Source organism: Hirundo rustica, chromosome 23 (genome assembly GCF_015227805.2).
Source record: "Hirundo rustica isolate bHirRus1 chromosome 23, bHirRus1.pri.v3, whole genome shotgun sequence".
Lineage (NCBI taxonomy): Eukaryota > Metazoa > Chordata > Aves > Passeriformes > Hirundinidae > Hirundo > Hirundo rustica.
Genome location: NC_053472.1, coordinates 4,737,716 through 4,759,483, shown reverse-complemented (window position 1 = coordinate 4,759,483; position 21,768 = coordinate 4,737,716). Strand labels below are relative to the sequence as shown.

At 54.2% G+C, this 21,768-nt stretch overlaps 1 protein-coding gene across 1 annotated transcript in view; it reads left to right on the top strand.

The window, feature by feature from the left end:
* Nucleotides 1–6,305: 6,305 nt before the first annotated feature.
* The window catches only part of POU2F3 (POU class 2 homeobox 3), a 39,529-nt gene continuing 24,066 nt past the window's right edge, over nt 6,306–21,768 (top strand). Inside the window, exons 1-5 of the mRNA XM_040085054.2 lie at nt 6,306–6,605; nt 6,866–6,937; nt 7,501–7,554; nt 8,173–8,241; nt 19,492–19,526. Of these exons, the coding sequence (XP_039940988.1) occupies nt 6,590–6,605; nt 6,866–6,937; nt 7,501–7,554; nt 8,173–8,241; nt 19,492–19,526 (246 nt within the window). The 5' untranslated portion in view covers nt 6,306–6,589. The remainder of the gene's footprint in view (nt 6,606–6,865; nt 6,938–7,500; nt 7,555–8,172; nt 8,242–19,491; nt 19,527–21,768) is intronic.

Here is a 21,768-nt window from a genome sequence, read left to right as displayed (position 1 = left end):
GAAGAAGAAGAAAAAAAAGAATTTGGTCACAATTATTTTTGTATCGATCACTTAAGGGGGTGGGGGGAGAAGGGAAAGGTATTTTTAATATTGGAACATGAAGTAAAACACACTTGAAATGATTTTTTAAAGAAAACAAATTATTTATCATTTGTAAGGTAAAATAAACTGATTTTTTAAAAGCATCCTTGGCCTAAAAGTTTTTCTGTGCATGATACTGTGTGTCAATTCAGATTTATTCCTTTATGGGTCAATCTCAGACCTGCACCTGGTGAAGAGCCATGGACTGGGGGAGAACATCCAGGAATTTTTGGCTCAGGAACGTGATGCTGCACCTGGAACACGCCATCCCTTCCGACCCTCCGTCGGGAGGCAGGTTTGGCTCATCCCGAGCAGTTGTGGGAGCTTTGAGCTGGAGCTGTGCTGGATAAACCCATCAGTACGGGTGCATCCTGGAGGCTGGGGGCTGCTCCTCTCGCCCGGTGCTCCCGTGAGGCTTCTCCTGGGACATAACTCCTGCCGAATTCCTCTGCGGCTCCAGCTGATGAGGGCGGCACTTCGGGGCCGGCCCAGAGCTGCCGGTGGCTGCTGGAGGGAGAAACGTGGAGCTCTGATTCCCTCTAGCGTGGGGAATGCGGGGATGGGGCGAGCGCTCCCAGCGTTTCTCCGCTTCGCCCACCAGCCGTCCGTCCTTTCCCGGGCAAGGGGGAGCGGGGATTTGTTCTCGGCTGCCTCGGGACACCGTGGGGGTTTGTCCCGGTTATTGGGGCCAAACCCAGCTCCGGGTGGGCTGCGAGCGGGGTGGGGTTGGATTGCAGGGACCCGCACGGGGATGTTGGGACGGGCACGGGCTCGCCCCGGGAGCGTGGGGACACATCCCGGCGAGCCTCCAGGGGCTTCAATTTGTAATCCCCAGGCTCTGCAGTGGCCGGTAGCCGGTGCAGTTCCCCGGCTTCCAGCAGTGGGTGCTGGCGGAGCGCGGTTTTCCCCCGCGGGTTCGGGATGTCGGGATGTCGGGACAGGGATGCTCGTGGTCCAGCCGCTCCCTGCGGGACAGCAGGATGTCCCCAGCCCCGCCGGAAGAGAACGGTGGGGATTTTTGGTAGCGTCTCCCTGCAGTTTGGGCCCGTCCCAAGGTCGTTTCCCGTAAATCGGGTGCTGCCGGCGGAGTTTATCTCCCTCCGAGAGGGGAATGAACCTCGGCGGCAGGAGAAGAGAAGGAGAAGGAGAAGGAGGAGAAGGAGAAGGAGACTGCAGTGCCTGCAGCGAGGAGGAGAGTGGACAGGTTATGGATAACCACAGGGGAAAATAAAAAAAAGAGCAGCGCGTTTGGTGGTGTCTGGGAGTGATTTTAGCAGTGATCAGCGTAAAACCAATCCTGCCTTGCCCGATAATCTCATTTCCGCAGCAGAAAGAAGTGGTGGTGCTGTGATCCAGCCCCCATTTTTCATAAGGAGGGTTTGCTCTCTCCTGCACATCACCAAAGCTCAGGGCACCCAAGGGGGTGAGCATGGCTGCCGCAGCTATTTGGGGAGAAAACCACCTAAATATTCAAATTCCCCCGCTGTTTCAGTGAGCACAAAGCAAGAGCCAGAAAAAGTCTTTCCCAGCTGTGTCTGGGGCCAGGAGAGGGCACTGGTGCCCTGCCCGTGGCCGGGACAGCATCCCTGCCCAGAGGATGCCCGGGATTCCTGTCCGGCTGGAGATGCCACCCGGCAGAGCCGCCTTGCTGGTCGGCTCTGGAGCACGGGGAAAGCGTCAAGAAGAGCAGGGAGAGAGAGAGAAACTCCTGCTTGGCGAACAAAAGGTGCTCTGATGTGGGGGAAGGAGAACTCCCGTGGTCGCCAGCCTTTCAAGCTGGCCGGGAGCCACCAGCAAATAAATTCCTGTTTGACGCAGTGAAGACACCCGATCAGCGTCAGCTTTCAGGATGGGGAAAACCCAGAGAAAAACGCTCGAAAGGAGGGCGGCAGCTGCCCAGGAACGCCCCGGGGCTCAGGGCCTGAGTGGCTGGGCTGGGTGGCAGGAGTCCAGCCCCTCCAGGAGCTCCACGGGAGCTGCCCGTGCCAAGCACGCCCGTGTTGAGGCCACCTCGCTGCTTCCTGGAGGCTGAAATCTGCCCTGCCCTGGCTGGAAATAAACGCCAGTCCGACCCGGGAAGCCTCAGTTTGCTAGGCTTTCGTGGAGCTCCTCCGGGGCACTCCCGGGATGTCCTCCTGACCATGGCGCTCCGGACTGGGCTGGAGGTGAGGCTGGAGATCCTGCCCGCCCACCCATCCCTTCGGAGAAACCTGTCTTTCCAGGGAGGGAGAGCGGCATGTGGGAAAGCCGAGAGCCCTGGAACGTGAATTACCCAGCGAGAGATGAATGTGTGATAGCTCGTACCTGGCAGCTACTAATTGAGCGTTAACGCTTTCAGCAGGGCTCGCAGCGGCGCTGGAGCCCGGCCCTGTCACACGGGTGTCCCCAGGGGTGCTGGGGTCACCAGGGTGGCACACGGCAGGGACAGGGAGCAGCTGCCTGGCTCCGTCGGGGTGGCTCTGTCCCTGTCACGGCACCAACGTGGGCTCAGGCTCTGGCCTCTGGCTGCTTTCTGCCGGAGAAGCCAAAGTTAGGGGATTTCTTCTTGCCTGGCTTCCCTAGAAGTTGGTAAATACTTGAAGCAGCAGGGATGAGGAGGAAGAGGCTGGCGGCCCCTCCTCTCCTTGGGGGACAGAGATGGAGCACATGCCAGGAGAGCAGGGTCCCCGTGTGCCAGCCCTAACCCTGCTTGCTTCGATGCTTTTAACTTTCCTTTTCGTGCTTGTTTCACTCAGCACCGTGGTTCAGCCCAGACCGAGAGGACACATCCCCAACGCCACGGGAGCACCCGGGAGTATCAGAGCCACCCAAAAAGCGCCGTCCCTCCGCTCCAACCCCTTCCCCGGGGGTGCTGCCCGGCCGGAGGTGCTCCAAGGGGGGACAGCAGGGCTTCGGGGCAGGTGCTGCGGGCCGAGGGCGGGCGGAGCTCAGCTCCTTCCCTTTCCTGCCCTCCTTCCCACCCCACCCCGCAGCCTGGCAGCGCTGCAGGGACTCATCCATTCCCGAGTTACTAATATGCAAATGGCAGCGTTTGCATGGGCCTGACGCCAGGCTGCTGGGTGTCAGGGCACCCGAGGGAGCCGGAGGTGGGGCGAGGCGTGGCACCGCGCCGCATGCTCACCTGGCCCTGCATGGCAACAGGCAATGGAGCTCTAGGTCCCTTCGGCAGCGGACCCACGGCCGCTTCGAGAGGCAGCGGGTGGCAGAGGAGGGAGGGCAAACTGGCAGCCCCTGGCAACCTGGGGCTGACGGCAGGAGGCTGGGCACACCGCGGATTTCCCCCCGCCGGCAGGATGGTGAACCTGGAGTCCGTGCACGCAGGTAAAGGGCACGGCGCGCACCGCGGGGCCGGGGCCGTGGGCTCGGGCAGGAAACGGGCTCCTGCTCATCGCCATGACCTTTCCTCCCTCATTCCCCTCCTCTTCTCTGCCCCCGGGGCGCCTGGTGAAGTGCCCGCATTCCTGCCGGGGGATGGATGCTGCCCTGAGCCGTTCAAGGGGACGCCGAGCCGTGCCCACGGTGTGGGAGCAGCGCTGCCGCTGCCAGCCCCGGCCGGGGTCGGGGGAGCAGCGCAGAGGGCTCTCGGGTGCCCGGAAAATGAGTATTTAGCGCCTGACCCGCGCGTCCTGTGGCTGGGATAAAGCTGGGAGGAGGGAGAGGGGATAAATCCGCCGAGGGATGCGGCGAGGGTGGAGGGAGGTGTGTGAGAGGGAGATGGGGCACGGGCTGGAAGGAGAAAAGTTCGTGGCAAAGAGGGAAAAAGGAGGGAGAAATGAATGAGGAGGGAGCAGAGGGAGGCTGGGTTGAGTCAGGAATGAATGAACAGCGATACTCAGGGACTCCTTCCAGGGGTCTGATACAGAGGTGCGGCTCAGGCGCTCTCACATCCCCTCTGAGCAGCCCTGCAGCGAGCTGGGAACCGGAGCAATCCCTGCCGAATCCCCCGGAGCTGCGCTGAGCCCCGGCTCGCCCTGCCAGAGCTGCCTCAGCTCAAGCCCGGGGGCAGCAGCGCATCCCTGGGGCACGGGGCTGGAACTGGAGCGGCGGTGGCAGCCAGAGCCCGACAGCCCCGTCCTGGCTGGGACAGGCTGAGGGATTTGGGGAACGCAGGAGCCACCTGCCTCGTTAGTGACTTCAGTCCTGGGCTTTGTGCGGCACAAAGCTCCTCTGCTGCCGGAGGAGGATGCATCCATCAGTCTGTGCCGGGCTCATCCCCTGGGATAACCGGTGGGAGTCCTGCTGCTCAGGGCACACCTGGGGGCCGTGCCCGGGGCTGGCAGCCCCTCTCCACAAGCCCTGCCTGCCCGTGGGCTCGCAGACAGGCCAGCGGGGCAGGGTGCAGCCACGCCACCGCCTCACCCAGTGTCGGTGGCGTGGCAGAGGGGGCCAAAGCCTTCGATCCACGGCCGTGTCCCAACCTCTCCCGGGCTCTGGGATGCCTCTGTGACCAGCCTGAGCGGGCTGGGGGGCCCTGGCCACGAGGGGAGGCTGCCAAGGAGCCAAGCTCGTGGTCTTGGCTCGGGCTGGGAGCCCGACTGGTCGGAGCACCTGCTCTGGGTGTGCTCGTGTCGGTGTCTCTTGGGGACGCGTCCCCCGCGGGCTCCAACCCACCCATCCGCCCATCCACCGAGCTTGTGGGCGACTCTTTCTCCACGAGGAGATTCCCCACATCGATACTGTGCCCTCTGTCAGAGCCGCTGCCATCTCTCCCAGCCTGGATTTGGGGCTGTGGGTGCGTGAGGTGCTTCCAATCCCCCAAATCATCCCCCCCGTGCTGTCAGAAAGGCCGGAGCTCTGAGGAGCCTTTTTGCAGGGAAAGGAGCCCAGCGCAGGTGGGAGGGGTTTTATTCACCCCTGAACAAAAGCAGCTCAGTTTTGGGGTCTGAAGCAGCTTTGAGGCCCCTCTGTAACAAGTTGCTTGCAGAGCTGTGCTCGGCTTTAACCCCAGCTTTTATCTTGGAGGCCTTTTCCAACTTTAATGGTTTTAGGAGAAGATACAGCGCCCAGAGGGGCTGCCCAGGCTGCACACACTCTCCTCTCTGCTGAGACACTTCCCTGGTGGCTGCCACCACCCCCTCCCGGGGCATTTTTGGATATTTCCCCTCCCTGCAGCCTCCAGAGGGGCTCAGGCACCTAAAGCCCAGAAAACTCCAGGTGATGCTCCCAGCCAAGCCGAGCTCCCACCTCCCCCACGATGGGATTCCACTTTTAAACCCATCAGGCTGGCTCACCCTTCGCCCATGCCCGAACAGCTACGGGGAATGAGGGCTTGGGAAAGGCTTTATTTGCTGACACCGTTTGTTTCGGCAAAAATAGAGATGCAGATATATCCCCGGAGAAGTGTCTGCGCTGGCAGAGCTCCTTTGGTCTGGCGGAACCACCCAGCCTGCCCCTACCCCAGCTCCGTTTGGGAGCTGGGGCAGAGCAGCACTTTTTTAATATGGCCCAGGCCACAGTGGCGGCTCCTAATAGGGCTGTGGTTAAGAGTTAGGCAGTCCTAAGCCGGGTTATTTTTCCCACAGCGGTTTTGGGTTTTTTGGTTTTTGTTTTTCTGTTTTTGGTTGGTTTTTTTTTTTTTTTTTGGTTTTTTTTTTTCAAGCCTGATTATCCTGTGTGTGTTGCTAAGCTGGCAAAGCTGTGTGGAAGGAGCTGGACTCACAGCCTGTCTGAAGGTGGTTTTTAGGATGGAGCAGGGGTCAAAGCTGGGTTTGTGTCACTCTGGTTGTCGTGGAAGGGTCTTGAGTGTCCATAAAAAGATGTTGGCTACAGTTAGATTAGAAAGTGATTGCTCTGTGTGTCTGCTCCTTGTTCCCAAGGATCCCTTGGAGCGTGCTGGGGCTGCTCTGTTCTCCATACAAAACCTGGCCTAAACCTTAAACCCCTCAGATCAGCAGAGTTCTCCCTTTTCTTCCTGCTTCTTATTCCTTTCTTTTTATTATTATTATTTTTTCCCCTACAAGATATTCAAATTACACTAACTTGTGCACATTCATAGGGGAGATTTGAATCTCGTTGAAAATAAAATTCCTGTGCCTGGGAATCCCAGGGCATCTCCTTATCTCCCAGCTGCAGGAGGAGGGGATTTACCTGGTGGATAACATGGGATATGCAATCAAGCTGCAGCAGCAACTCCTCCTTCCCTCCCCACCCACCCCGGATTTTAATGGCAGAGGGGTGTGGGGGTCACTCCTGCACAGGGGCAGGGTTTTTCACGCTCTGCTCCTCTGTCTGTCCTTCCTCAGCTCTGTCTGAACTCTTCCAGCTCTCTCTCTCTTGACAATTAGACATTTTCTTTCCCTATTTTTTTTTTTTTACAAGTTTTTCAAGCTTCCTCACCAAACCGAGCCCCTAAACTTCTACAGGCTTTTAGATATTTTTTTTTTTCTTCCTCTATTTTATGAGAGCTTTCCATTTTTTTTTTTTTAATACTTTTTGGCAGCCAGCAAAACTTTTGTGCTTTGTAGATTGCCTAAGTTAGGGTCCCTTGGCAGTGGTACAAGACAAGAAGATGTTTATAGCTGATGGTAATTACTCTTCCTGCAGTAGAAACGCTTAGAAGCCCCACTAAATGTTCATGTCTTAATTGCAGAGGGTTTATTTGAAGGGGGGGAAAAAAATAAAAAATCCCACAACTCTTTTCTCCCTCCTTTCCCCTCCTCAAGCCCTAATGTAATTTAAGGAAAGGAAGTTTCTGAAGTATGTGAAAGTTTCAGCACTCCAGTATAAAATCCCCAGTTTTTTTTTTTTTTGCCCCCCCCTACCTTTATTCATTTGCTGGAGAAAGTTTCAGACTTTCAACTTGATCAAAGCTATGAAATCTTGGCCAAAAAAGCAGATTATCTGCTGTTTGCACACGGTGAGGGGAAAACTTTGAATGTGGGGAAAGAAAACCTGCAGGCGCACAAAGCCCTGCCTGTTTTGGTGCGAGCAGAAGAGGGAAACGGGGATTAAAAAAAAAAAAAAAAAAAAAATCCAACGGGGCTGCTCTCATCCGTTTGGGAATAACAAAAGGTGGATATGGGGAAGAGGAAAAGGCTTTGCATGATGCTTTTAGGTGGCTTCCACCTGCCTTCCCTACCCCGGCAAAACCACAGCAAACACTGGCCCCGCTTCCCGACTGTTGTTATTCCCCGATGCAAATGGGAAGAGTCTGTGGCCGGGATTGGCTGCAGGAAGAACATGCAAATCGCTCAAATAATAAAAAATTATCTCCTTTTTCACCTTTTTCTTTGCCCCCACCCCTCCCAGCTAGCCTGGAAACAGTTAAAATTCCCGTGGAAAGGATGGGAAAGCTGAGGGGGTGTCCATCTGAATTTGAATAGGTGTCTCCCCTTCTCCCACCTCGGTGGCTTTGGCCTCTTTTAAGGAGGAGATGAGCAGCCCAGGTGTGAAGTTGACCATTCCCACCTTTTCTTTCAGCTGTCCCCGAAGGAGAAAGTGGCCCCGGGTGTGGTGGCAGTCATCACTTCAAGGGTAAATGACAAATTTCTTGGCGTGGGTGAGGAGGGGAGGGAACGTGTGAGAACTGGAGGGACTGGGGACAACACTTCGGGGCAGGGCAGACCTTGGGTGGCTTTTGAGGGCTGTGAACACCTGAAAGTGACGGAAAAGAGGATAAATAAACTGCGGGCAGAGGCAGCGGGAAGAACAAGTTGGGTTTGAGCCATCTCGAAGGACAGGGAAAGGATTTGGGAGGAAGCTGGAGGGATCCCCATCCCTGCAGGTGCGGGAGGATGGTGTCACAGCCAGACCACCGCAGCAGGTTTGGGAAGCCTGACCGGGGCTGGGCAGCTCCCAGTGCTCCTCACCCTTTATCCTGTGGGCGAGGAGGGATGGGAAGGGTGAAAACCCCACAGCAAACTGGGGAGGGGGGACAGGAGTGAGGGGGGCTGCAAAGAGCAACAGGAGGGAAAGTGCATCCTCAGAGCTGATGAATATTCTAGTGCCTGGATGTTGAGGAATCAGAAATTTGAAAGTCTGATGGTTTATTATAATTACACACATTCATTTGTGCTGTTTAGTGGAAGCCACATGTGCCTGTTGCCTGGGACTGTGACCTGTTATTAAAATCAGTTGTGCCTCCTTTTGCAGAGATCAAGATGAGCGGGGATGCGGCAGATTCCACAGACACCCGGCACGAACCCGACCAGGTGGAGCCAGGTAAGGAGGGTCTGGGGTGGCAGGGGCAGGAGAGGGAGGGGAAAGGAAAGAAAAGAAAAGAAAAAAAAAAGAAAAAAAAGGAAAATGTGGGTGCTGGAAGTTTCTCCCCGTGCTTTTTCTCGGCTCCTGTTGCTGCTGTTGCAGCCTGGGAGTTGATCAGGAATGTGCCCCGGGCTAGGATTGCGTTGGTATCTTGATCAGCGATGCAAGATCCCTCCTGTGTGACAGCAGCGAATCCCGCAGCGCCTCCCTGATGTCCTCAGTGGGTTTGACATGGAAATGCGCTCACGCCTCTGCCACAGCGATAATGGCTTTGGAACAGTCCTGGAGCACTCGGCTCAGCTCTGCCGGGTTGTGCCAGGAGCTTTTCCTTAGGGAAAACAGCCTTTTTTTGGGTTCTGCGTGTGTGTAAAAATGGGAGGGACTTTGGGAATAATCAAATCCAGTTCGGGAGTTCCAGCAAGAAGGGATGGAGAGGCGTGATTGGGTTTCTCAGCTGGCACCTGACGCTGTGCAGGCTCCAGATCCTCCGCATTCCTCGGATCTGGAAAGGCACAGGGCCATCCTCTGAAGATGACAGTGGTGGTGTGAGCACTGATTTCTGCCAGGTTTGCCCACCACGAGGTGTAACAGGCACCCGAAAAATCAGGTTTGTTGTTTTCAGGCTGCCTGGAGTGAGATTTGAATAGAAAGCCCGAGCCCTGTAATTTCCCAAAGGGCCGTGCTCGCATCCCTTTTTAGGCAAATGAGCAGCAATAAGAAATCATTTTAGCACCCACTAGGTACAGCAAATTAAGATTATTAAAAGCTGGGATGTAGGCTTAGAAATCACCGCCTTTCGAAACAAAAACTGGTGGGGAAAATGTAAAAGAATCAAATATTCTCTGAGTAATGAAGAGCCCTAAGCTTGGGCCGAGGGGATGTGTAAGAGCAGGTGAAAACTTTGCATGGAATGATTTTCCTCTTTTAAATTTTGAGATAATTTATGGGGGAAAAAAAAAAAAGAGATTTGGGGTAGCAAGAGAACTCCGGGTTTTAAAGGCACTAACCCCACCCCTTGATTTAGAAATCCTCTGTGCTCTTGGCTGTTAAATTTGGTTATTTGACATAATCTCAAATAGAGATAAAATCTGGTTCCCTTCACATCCATGAACCCTGATTGACTTTGGCCAGCTCAGCTCCTGCTCGGGGCCCTGATATCACCCCAAGCTGGAGTTTGGGATAAATCAGCAACAAGCACATCCCCAACTCCCAAAATTCCTCCAAAAAAAAACCCCAAACAAACAAACAACAACAAAAAAACCCTGGGAGCTGTTATAGGGCCTTAGATTGGGAACTGGTACCCCCTGAAATATTTGACGCTCATTGACGAGTGGCAGGATTAATCAAGATTAAGGCAAATGGGGATTTAATTCTGGTATTGGCTGTTATTAAATATAGTGGGAGGCTCCGGCTGCTGCTGCTGGTGTTGGAGTTAGAAGTGTTAAAGCAGGAGCTGGCAGCACATTTGGTTGGATAAAATAAGGGGGATTTTTTTGGGTTTTTTTTTTTCCAGTTTAAGCATCCCAGACAGCAATTAGCGTGAGCTGCAGCGCCTCTTTCTAGTGGTAATTGAGAAAAGAAAGCAGAGCAGCGAAGTCGATTTGTTTGAAAATAACAAAAGACAAATGCTCACTCACGGAGCCTTCAGATCGAGCAGGGAAATCAGGACGAGCAAATCGCCTTCATTTGCAAAGAGTGGCACAAAGAACCTGCTTAAATCGCTTTTTTTTTTTTTTCTTTTTTTTTTTTTTTTTTCTCCGAGGCCATCCCGGTGATTTTTTTTTTTATTGGTCTGTTCGGGCTCTTCTGGGAAAGGAGACACTGCAGAAGGGTTGGGAGCTTCTTGGGGGGGTCCCCAGCAGCAAGCACAGCCCCTCCTGAGGGTGTCACCCTTGGGGACACCTCGTAGCACCCTCGGGGGGTGGCATCACCCCCTCACTCACCTTGTCCAAGGTGTAGCTCCGGGTGCTTCACCCAAACCCTCTCCGCGTTGTTTCCTCGCTCCTTTCAGCCCTTTCTGTTTATAAACAACAAAGCTCTCTTTGTGCCGAGCTTCCCGGGAAGTTTTTGTGCTCCTTCGCACGCATTGTTAGAGGAATATTTACTGCAGCTCCTAATAGCGGCGTGTTTTGGTTACCTGCTTCATGTGGGAAAAGGCTTCGTGTGCTTTCTGATGACTCATTAATTGAATTTCCCGTTTCCTACTGAGTTAGGCCAATCCCTGGAACATCGTTCCCCCCCAAAAAAAGGAGAGGTCTCTTAACAAATTAACAATATTAGACCTCGAAATCTTTCTAGCTGCGGGTATCCAAAGGTTTTGCATCACCAAAAGATGCGGCTTGGCTCCAAGAGCTTGGGAAAAAAAAAAAAAAAGAAAAAAGAAAAAAAGGAAAGAAAAAAGAAAAATGAAGGAATTAAGCACCAAAATGCTTTTGTAAACCAAGCCCTTGATCTAAAACTGATGCCTGAAGATCTGATGGGAAGTGTCAGCAGCAGAAGAATAATTTCATCCTTTCATATCTCCGCCAATTCCAGGCTTAGAAGCAGGTGGGGGGGAAAAAAAAGGGTAATATGGGGCATTGTTTTACTTTGAAAGCGTTTGAAATAATTGTGGGGGGCTTTCTTTTCTGAGGAGATTGTTCAAACAGTTCACCTTTCGTAGGAGGTTTGGAAGGCTGAGTGCCTTTTTTTTTTTTTTTAATTTTTTTTTTTTTCTTTTCATCCATTTTCATGGAAAATGTTTCAGGGCTTTTTTTTAAATATATATACGTATATATATTCTCCAGAAACTTGTGGTTTTGTGATCCCAAATCTACCGGTTAGAGTTAAATAACACCATTTTACAAACTATTGTTTTAAAAATATGATTTCTAAGGGTTCTCACTGTGAGCATTAATCCTTCCTTCACCTCAGCTCGGAATTTTTTTAATCACGTGTGTGAGGGGGGACAGGCGCCGGCTGCTCCCACGAGGGTTGCTTTGCCTCCCCCATCACCCCGGCGATGCGGGGCAGGCCGAGCAGGGATTACCCCTCTGCTTTTAGGGTCCTTTTCCCCTTTCCCTGCGCCATTCCGAGCCTTGGCATCGGCGCTGGGCTCCCAGGAGAGCCTCCATGGGGGGTAACGAAGAGCAGCGCGTTTTCTGCTTGGCTCGGAGCTCTTTTCATCTTTTTTAAACTGATGAAAGCCATGCCAGCTGATTTTTTTGATGGGAACTGTGGGGGCTTGGCACTGCCGAGTGTCGCCCCTGGTCCTGCGGCCCCGGGGGCAGAGATCTCCCCCTTCTTGTGGTTTATCTAAGCCCTCGGTATCTGATGCAACAGAACGCTGAGGTGGGACTTGCCCCTGTCTGTCTGTTTGTTTGTGTCAGACACTTGTTCCCCGGTTATCTCCTCCATCAAAACAGGTTACACCAAGCAGAGCTACTTCCCTTTGATTTCATCTGTTGAGGCTATGGGGGGGAAGCCAAAAGCTTTTACAAAAAGGGCGATAGGGAAGCGCTTCAAACACAACCACGGGGAACCGAATAGCTGCAGGCGCCGCCGGCATCTTCCCTCCCCACCCTGTAACCCGGGAAGCCGAGCCCTGCCAGCAGCCCAAACTGGGGGGTGCTGGGCAGCCCGGCTCTGGGGGGATGTGGGGGGCTCGATGGGACAGCCCTGCAGCTGTGGGGAGCCTTTGGGGGGCTCCTGGGACCGGGGGGATTGGCTGCGCCAAGGGAAGTTTAGGGTGGGTGTTAGGAAAAAGCCTTTTAAGGAAAGAGTGGTGAAGTGTTGGAATTGGGGAGCATTTGGGGTGCTCCTGGGATGGGGGGATTGGCTGTGCCAGTAGAAGTTTAGGTTGGGTGTTAGGAAAAAGTCTTTTAAGGAAAGAGTGGTGAAGTGTTGGAATTGGGGAGCCTTTGGAGGGTTCCTGGGATGGGGGGATTGGCTGCGCCAAGGGAAGTTTAGGGTGGGTGTTAGGAAAAAGCCTTTTAAGGAAAGAGTGGTGAAGTGTTGGAATTGGGGAGCCTTTGGAGGGTTCCTGGGATGGGGGGATTGGCTGTGCCAAGGGAAGTTTAGGGTGGGTGTTAGGAAAAAGTCTTTTAAGGAAAGAGTGGTGAAGTGTTGGAATTGGGGAGCCTTTGGAGGGCTCCTGGGATGGGGGGGATTGGCTGTGCCAGTAAAAGTTTAGGTTGGATGTTAGGAAAAAGTCTTTTAAGGAAAGAGTGGTGAAGTGTTGGAATTGGGGAGCATTTGGGGCGCTCCTGGGATGGGGGGATTGGCTGTGCCAAGGGAAGTTTAGGCAGGATATTAGGAACAAGTTTTTTACAGAAAGGGTGATAAAGTGTTGGAATAGGGATAAAGAGGGATAAAGTCTGCCCAGGGAGGTGCTGGAGTCACCATCCCTGGATGTGTTTAAGGACAGACTGGATGTCTTGGGTGCCAGGGTTTAGTTGAGGTGTTGGGGATGAGTTGGACTTGATGATCTTGGAAGTCTCTTCCAACCTGGTGATTCTGGGATTCTGTGAATCTGGAATTCTGTGGATCTGGGATTCTGTGTCTCTGTGATTGTGTGGCTGGGCCTGGAGCTGGAGGGACAGGGACAGAAGGGTGTCTGGCTGGGCTGGTGGAGCTCTGGGCTCTTGGTGGCCATGGGAGCAGGGTCATCTCCCCCTCGCAGCTCAGGTAACTGTTCTGAGTGCTTCAGGATCACAGAATGCCCTGAAACCAGGAGGGACACACAGGATCATCCTGGCCCTGCTCAGACACCCCAAAATCCCTGGGAGCATTGTCCTGGAGCTCTGGCAGCCTCGGGGTTGTGCCCATTCCCTGGGGAGCACGGGCAGTGCCAGCACCCTCTGCGGGAAGAGCCCTTCCCTGATCTCCACCCCAAAGCTCCCCTGACGCAGCTCCAGCCGTTCCCAGGGTCACAGAGAGCAGAGACTGGAGCTGCCCCTCAGACACCTGTGAATTCTGCCCTCAGCCTCCCCTGCAGAGAGCACTAACGCAGGAATCTTCTCTCTGGGGGTCCGAAAGGCCCTTCCCTTTAAACCTCAAGGAAATGGAGCACTGAGGGGCTGGGATGGATCCGCTCCTGGGTGTCCCTTCTGCGGAGGCCCTGCTGTGACATCCATCCCTGTGGGCGCCATTCTTCCCCTCTGTCCCCACCTCCAGCCTTCCCCTGGGGCTGCCACAGGGCAGCACAGAGCCTGGGCAGCTCTGAAACTGGACACCAGCCCCTCCACCCCAGCCTCATCCCCTGCCAGGGCATTTCGCGTTAAATCCGTGTCGGGGCAGATGGAAAATCCGAGACTTTGCCTCGGTCTGCCCGTGCCACAAACGGAGTTAAGGTGAGAGTCCCGCTCTCTCCTCGCACCTTTCTGCGGGGTGTGAGCTCTGCCCAGGGACGGGCAGGACGGAGCCCTGACCTCTGCTGGCCTCTGGGAGTGAGGCTGTTTGTGGCATTCCGTGGGGCAGAGTCTCTTTGGAAGGTGATGGATCACGTTGGGATAAAGTTTGGAGGTTCTGGCCTCTGTGTCAGCCCCTAACTCAGGTGAAAAGTTCCAGCAGAGGTAAGGGGTGGCAGACTGGGCTGGGGGGTGCTCAGCTCTTGCTGGCTCCCAGCTTTTTTTTTTTTTTTTTCCCTTCTTTCTGGGAGCTTTTTTTTTTTTTTTTTTTTCCCCTTCTGCCTTTTGTTGTTCCCTCCTCAGCTCGGGCTGGAAGCAGCTTGCCAGGCCAAAGTCTTTTGAGGAAACTTGGCCCCACGCTGAGCTCAGTCCTGGGCTACGCCTTTGCTCCCCAAGGCTGGCTCTCCCTCGTGAAACTTTCCTCAAAGCCTCCAGGATTTCTCTGGTCTCTCCCCCCTGCAGCCATGCACAGCCCCAGGACAAGTCCCGGGTAAATGAAAGCTGCAGCAGTTGGGCTGGAAACAGCTGGTTGCTATGGCAATCGGGGCTGCTGGGGATTTGCATAAGGCTGATGATTTTCATAGCACAGCCACATTTAAGGCGAGCAGGAGAAATTTCCATATTCCCAGCTCCGAGTCAGTTGGGGCGTGGGGGAGGCCAGGAGGGGGATATTTGAAATTCAAATGAAGGTGATTAGGGTTTGAGGTTGGGTTATTTTATTTTATTTTTTTTTTTATATATATATATTTTTTTTTTTTTCTTAAACATCCCATTATGGAAGAGGATAAAAAAGGATGGGGAGGGGAAAGGGGAACAAAAGGCTGGTTTGACTTGAATTAGAGGGGCAAAGGAAGAGCTGGTCTGATCTGCCTCTTGCCTCTGGTCTAGCAGAAGAGACTTGCCCTCTCCCAGCACCTGCAGGTGAAATGTTTTCCGTGGGAACAACTGCTGCCCTCGGGTTTCCTTCTGGAAGGTGCCCAGGTCTCCCACACTGGCTGTCCTGCTCTCCTGCCCCACACGAAGGGGCTGCAGAGGGACCCGGGGCCGGGCTTCCTCTGGGGCGCTGCTGACGAAGGGAAGGCATTTCTATAACCCAGGGCTCTCCAGCCAAATGAAGCACCTGAGTGCTCAGTGAAAGCTTCCCCTGGAGTCTGGAGCTGTCTGAGTCAGCACAAGGCTCACTTTTGCTCGCCAGCCTTGCCTTTCCCATGGAGATGCTCCCGACCGTTTGGGGTTTTGGTGTCTCCCGAGCAAAGAGTTCAGATTAAAACTGCAGCCCTACCTGGCTGCCTCACCCCCCCTCCCATCCTGCTCATGCTTTAAAAAACCACTTTTTGAGTGCCTTGGGAGCATCCAGCATCCCAGCAGGGCATGTGAGAGCCCAGGGAATTGCTCAGCTGCAGCTCCTGCTCGCCACGCTGCTGGTGGGAGCAGCTGGAGGGAATCAGGGGTGGCCACTCCCTGGGAAAAGGTGACTGAAGGGAGCTCCCAGCACTCAGGGCCTCCTGCTGGCTCTGGGGAAGTTGTGTGGCTGCTGGGAGCAGCAGCACGGAGGCTACACCTTGGGTTTTGCCTCAGTTTCCAAAGTCAGTGGAAGTGCTGCGGAGTATTTCATGCTGAATCTCTTGCTTTGCTTATTCCTTCAGTGCAGGTGAGTGTTTGGCTTCGTTTACAGCTTGTGGGACAGGTACTGGTTATAGTTACGGTAATTGCAGCTCTTTTCTCTACCGGCACTTGGGCAATCTCTTAACTTCACACCTTGTTTGAGGAGAGATTTGGAGGGGTGAATTTATCAGAAATGCCCCTTGAAAGGCACCCAGCACCCGGCCTGCTCTGCCAAACTCCCGTGGCATTCATTGTGCTCCATCAGACGGAGTGCAAAATTCTCCAGGATAGGTGAGATTAATCTTAATTTTAGATATTCGATCCTGTGAGGCTGCAGCCCGACCTGCTCACCGCAGGCAGTCCCCGATGGAAACAGGGATCTCCAGAGGGTGATTCATCCCTGTGCCATCTCTCTCTCAGGGGGGTGAGAGAGGAATTGCCCTCTGGAAGCTCCTGCTTCCTCTGCACGGCTGCAAAGGGAGCCTGGAGCAATTGGCTCCCAGTGAGGCACCTACAAGTTTCAGACATCCCAGCCCGGGCAGCCGAACCCCCTGCCTGGTGTCTGCCTGGCGCCGTTCCCCCGGCGCCCTTCAGCTGTTCCTCGTTTCCCTCCCAAACGTGCAGCAGCAAACTGGTTCCCTGCAGGAATTCCCCGACACCTGCTGCAGGCTGGAATCGCCTCCTCGTCCCCCTGCCCCTCCAGAGCGTGGGGTGAGCTCGGAGTGGAGCTGGCTGGGAACAGCCACGGGCCCCGTTGGTGTGGCCGGGTGAGAAGTGTCACTCCCCGCAGGTGACACCTGCCTGTGGCTGCCCGTGTGAAGATGAAGGCCACCCTGATTTTACTTTCCCCCCCATTAGGGTGCTTTTATCCTCCAGGGCCGGACTGGCTCTGCAGCTCTGCTCCCCGCGGATCCCTCGCCTTGGGTTGGTTTTCCAGGGGGGAACGGGTAGGGGGGGAAGCTGCCCGGAACTGCTGCGCTGCTCCCATCCCCAGAGAAACCTCCCCAGGCGAACTCGCACCAGATCTGATGCCAGGGCTATGCAAAACAGCTGCCAGGTGAACCAAGGAGAGCGGCACAACCCTGGGCTGCCGGGCTGGGGGAGCCAGCTGAGCTTATCACCGCTTTTCCAAACGCCCAGGAGGAGCAGGGTGAAGCCTCGGTGATGGGAGTTGTAGGGGCTCCGAGCAGCCTTTCCCCACTGAAATCCCAGGGCTTCCCCAGCCTGGTGGAATTTCAGGGAGGGGAGGACGGATCTAGCAGATTCTGGAGGTTCTGGATCCCACTGAGTCTGGCTCGTGCAGCAAAAATGAAGTTGTTGGCCGGGCTGAAGCTCCATTAAAATGAGTGGAGTGCTGGCAGTTTGCAGCAGCAGAGAGAATCTGCTGCCACTTACACTTTTCTTTCTTTTTATCTCCTGGAGCTAGAAAAGATTAAATCTTAAGTGCAGATTGTTTGAACAGCTCGTTCCTTTAAGGAGAGAAATGACTACTGCAGTGCGAGTCCTGATGTTGACAGAAACTGGGAGGAAACTGAGGCTATTTTTATGAAGCGTTTGTAGGAAAGTTACAGTTCAACTGAAAGAGGAGAGCTGTTATCCCTATCACACCCAAACCTTGGCTCGCAGCTGCAATCACTTGAATTTTACATTTGCTGAAACAGAAAAGGAAAAAAAACAAAAAACAAACAGGGCCAGATTTGTTTGCAAATGAATCTGCCCAAACACTCGTCGGTCCTGCAGAGATTTGTGTATCCAGCTCCCATTTACATAACCACTGGGAGCAGAAATCACCCCTCCCAGTTTTAAATCTCTCCCTCTTGGACATCTAAGGCTGAACTGGTTGCCCCTGGGTCCCTTTGGAGTCATCTCCAGAGGGCCATCCGTGCAGGGAGATGGGCGGCTCAGATAGGAGCAGGAACGGCCTCTGGAGGTGCCTCCTGCTCCTTCTGTCTGCCTGGGCAGCCCCAGGCAGCTCCCTCACACTTGGACACCCCAGTCAGTGCCAGGCTCCGGGAATATTTGCTCAGCTGGCACAGAATTCCTGGCCGGGGTGCTCCCAAATCCCCTCTGTTGATCTGCAGGGACGTGGAGGACGCTGTGTCAGACTTGGCAGGAGAGGAAGGGGCAGAGAAAAGGTCCCCGTGTGCCAGCTGCACGTGCTTGTGGAGGGAGGGAAAAGCCAGAGGTGGGGAGAGGCTGTGCTGGAGGATGTGGGGCTGTGCAGGGAAGCTCTGTTCCAGCCGTGCCTCTCGGGTTCCAAGTTTTGGGGTGAATGGCGGTGACTCAGCCACCGTCACTGGGACCCAGGGATTCCCCTGCAGCCCTTTGAATCTTGCCTCATCACCGCGCTGCGCCCGAACGTGAGTGAAACTCCTGTCTCCAAGAAACCAGGAGATCACCTTTTCCTTCCTGTTCTATTTTAGCGGCTGGGAACTTTTATTTCCTCCTTCCCTCCTGGCTTTGCTTCCCTTCAGCTGCTGCCTGCAGCTCGCATCAAACGCTCCCCCCGACACCCCGTGGGGGTTTCAAAGGTAGAAACTGCAGGCCTTGAAGATGCTCCCGCGGTCCTGCTCAGGTGTGTGGATGCTGATTGCGATCATCCATTAACGCTATCAGCATTCCCATCGCTGCATGTGCCCTCCTTGGCTTTCGGGGCTGGAACGGAGCTGGAACGCAATGAATGAAGCCCATTCCTGGGGAAGGAGCAGCTGGAGAGAGCTGGACAGGGAGCAGAGGGGGTTGGAGCGAGGGAATTGCACCGGGGGAAAGAGATAAAGGGCTGAGATTGGGGAGGGGAAAAGCTGGGAGACAGCAGCTGGGAGGAAGGCAGGAAGAGCAGGGCGAAAATGGAGCCAGGCTGGGGGACAGGGCTCAGAGCTGCTTGGGCTGCAGAGGGTGAGGAGATGGAAGAGATCTCAAACTGGGGGGAAAGCTCAGGGCTGGATGAGGTGCAGAGGGTGAGGAGATGTCAAACTGAGGAAGCAACAGCTCGTTCTGCCGTGGCCTTGCTCGACAGCACAGTCCCACAGCTCCGTTTCCACAGTCAGTGCTTTTTAAATGTCACAGATTAAATCTCCAGGGCTGTTTCTAGACAGCAGAGAGCAGCCACAAAGCTCTGCTATCCCCGAGTCTCCAACGTTTTGCCATCCGTGGATAATTGTACCAAGCACGCTCCCCTTCAGGATCCACACTGGTTCACCTGGGAATGCTCTGTGCATGGAAAAATCTGTGCTGGGATAGGATAAAGGCTCCTTCAGCGGAGGGAAGTCCATGGGAGAGCTGGATTTGCCCTGCTGCCTGCACAGCCTCTCCCAGCTCTTTGCAGGAGCCCTGAACTGCTGGAAGACGCGATGTGTTGGAGCTTGATCAGATCACAGGGCACGGGCTCTGCTTCATTGGGGAATGTTATCCTGGAAAAAACAGCAGGAGCAGGAGGCCTGGGGGCTCGTGCCGGTGGGATGTGAACCATTCCAGGCTCCTGATCACAAACTGGGCCGGAATGGCTTGGGGAATGTGTTGCAAAGGGAAGGGGTGTCTTGGGGTTGCCTCTGCAGCTCGGGAGCTTCGTGGAATCCCTCAGAGCATTCAGATCTGTGGAGAGCACAGCCTTGGCTCTGTGATGTTCTTGATGAATTTGGCAGGTGTGATGGTGGGGGGGGGGGATGTTTATCATCAAAGGGGAATGAGTGAGGGCCTGTGCGGTACCTTCAGGCTGAAACCTGTCTGATTTTTTCCCCCTGTGCCTGCCAATCTCTTCTGGAATCAAGGAGACGCCTCTTGAGCACAACCCCACGGCACCCTGTGTTCCTCCAGATATCCCGTAATTACCCGGTGCCACGCGGGTTCCTGAAGGTCCCGGGGGAGCAGCCCTGGCCACCTGTCTGCTGGCCTTTCCCACAGCTAGCCCTGGATTTCCCGGGAGATTTGTGATGTCCTCCAGCTCACCCCTGCTGGAATCTCCCTCGCGCTCCGCGAGATCTCCCCCACCCTTGGCCAGATATCTCCCAGGCAGGAACACTTTTATTATCCCTCAGCAAAGGCTGGCACTGCCTAAACGCGGCAGGAAGCCTTCATCCTTCCATTTCTGCTCCTTCCTCCTCCTCTCCTTGCTCTCCCAGGGCCAGTTTTTTGGTCATGTGCGTTCCGAGTCCTGGAAATCTCCCACCAGCGCTGCCGTTAATACTGAGATGTTTTTTTTCTCTTTGTTTCGTTGTAGGGAATGAACAGAATGGGCTGGATTTTAACAGGCAGGTAAGATGCTCCCTGGCTTCCCAGGTATTCTCCTCCTTTCTGGAACGGGGGTTTTGTTTTTTTATTTGCTCATCGTGCTGCAGCTCCTGCGAAGAGATAAAAACTGTGAGGTGGGAAGCTGCCATTAAACAGACCACAGAACTTCTCCCCAGTTCCCCTCGTGGGACACAACGACAGATTGCACCTCTGCTTTCCCTCTCCCCAATTCATAGAAGTTCAGCTAATTGCAGAGTTCCTTTAAAGGACCGTTTGCTTGAGGGGTTTTCTGGCTTGTAAAATTTTATTTGTATCGTCATTTAGAAAGAGAAAGCACCTCAGTTCTGGTGGCAAGGGTACAGCTCCCTCCCCAGAGCCCCGGTGCCGTGCCGGTGGCACTGGCAGCGCCGTGGTGTGCAGGGACAAAGGCACGGGGCTGACTCAGGAGCGTCAGCCAGCGCTAGAAATGACGTGGTTTGAGGTCTTGGAGTGCACAGGTCAAATTCCTGTCTGCAAGGCAGCAGGGATAAATATGGGGCAAGCAAACCCCAAAAGAGCAGCTGAGGGGCCAGGCCCCTGCTGTGTGTGCTCTCCTCCCCCTGCTTTGTCCAGCTGAAGCATTCCCTGCCTCAATGAGCGCCTGCACATCTTCCTGTGTGGCTCTAAAAATCCCCGAGTGTCACGTCAGGAGGTGACAGCCCTCTGGAGCCCTTGGATCTGTGCAGACACTGGAGCTCTGCTGGCAGGGTGGGGAGGCACAGGGTGCCCAGAGCAGCTGTGGCTGCCCCTGGATCCCTGGAAGTGCCCAAGGCCAGGTTGGAGCAGCCTGGGACACCTGAAGGTGTCCCTGGAAGGTGGAATGGGCTGAGCTTTAAGGTTCCTTCCAGCCCAAAGCATTCTGAGATTTTAGGAAAACGTTCTCTGAGCTCAGAGCTGGACTGAGCCCTGGGAAGGGAAGGAGGAGTCTGGAGACACAGATCCCTGCTGCAGGACCCCAGGATGGGTGGGCGATGCAGGCAGGAATGCAGAAGAGGCTGCAACTCCATGGATAGACCTGAGGCACAGCAGCCTGTCCACTTCCAAGGGGCACTGCCCAAATCCAAGGGCTCCAACCCTTCCAAAGGCTCTCCGAGAGCAGCACTGGGCAGCTGCCCCTTCTCCATGGGGTGTTTTGTCCCTCAGGCTTCCCTTGGTGGCTCTCTCTGTGACAAATGTCAGCCAGGCTGCTGCTGCTTTGTTTGCTTTGGCTGCTCCAGCTTTGGGTGGGTCTCCCTTTCCTATCAAAGGTGTCCTAACACGCTCAGCCATCTTCCAGGATTCTGGAATCCCCAGCTGCGAACAAAAAGCCCTGTGTCTCCAGCCCAGAGCGCGGGCTCCTCTCCACAGAGGAATCCGATGTGCTCACCGGGGGGATGAAAGGAAACTCCTCGCAGGTAGAAATGGGCAGGAGATGGTTCAGTTCTCCTATGGCAACACCACAGAGGTTCTGGAGCTGGAAGCTGGGCTGGGTTAATCCAGGAGAGGCGGTGGAGCAATGTTGGTTTACAGTCCCTGCTGAGCTGACCCACCATCCTCTGTATCCCTCCCAGTGATGCTTCCCAGGGGAAGTTGTGGGGGCAGCCAGTGGAAACATCCTCCTCCTAAAAAGAAATTATGGTGTTTTTTTGTTTTGTTTTTTTTTTAGCAGCATTTCTACTTTTCTTTTCCTCCTTCCACCAAAACCGTGCCAGGAAATCCAATCCATTTATCCTGGCTTGACTCTGTGACTGAACAGCCAACTTAGCTGGGGGATTTAGCAAGATTTAAAAAGCAAAATGCTCTGGACGAGCTCGTTTTTATTGTTTTATTTTATTTCTGATCTGCTCTGATCCTCCAGAGCCCACCAAAGGGGTTTGCAGTGACGCCAGGGATGGGGATGTAACAGTCCCTGAGTGGACACAGACCTGTGCAAGCAGCTCTTTGTCTCCCTCTCTTGGCCCTCCCAAGGCCATGGGCAGAGTGATTTTTAAATCACTATTATTTAAAATAATAATTACTATTTGAAAGTATTGTTATTTAAAATAATAATAATTATTATTTTAAATGCTTCGCTTAAATGAGCAGGAGCCCGAACGCGCACGGGCTCCACGCTCACATTTAGGGTTGACCTCAGCCGTTGGTGAATTCATGCTCAATTCAGCAAATAGATTTCAAATGACGAGAAAAAAGGAAGAGAGGAGAGCTGGAAATATCAAAGTGTTCTCATGTAAAATCAGGTGCTGTTCTC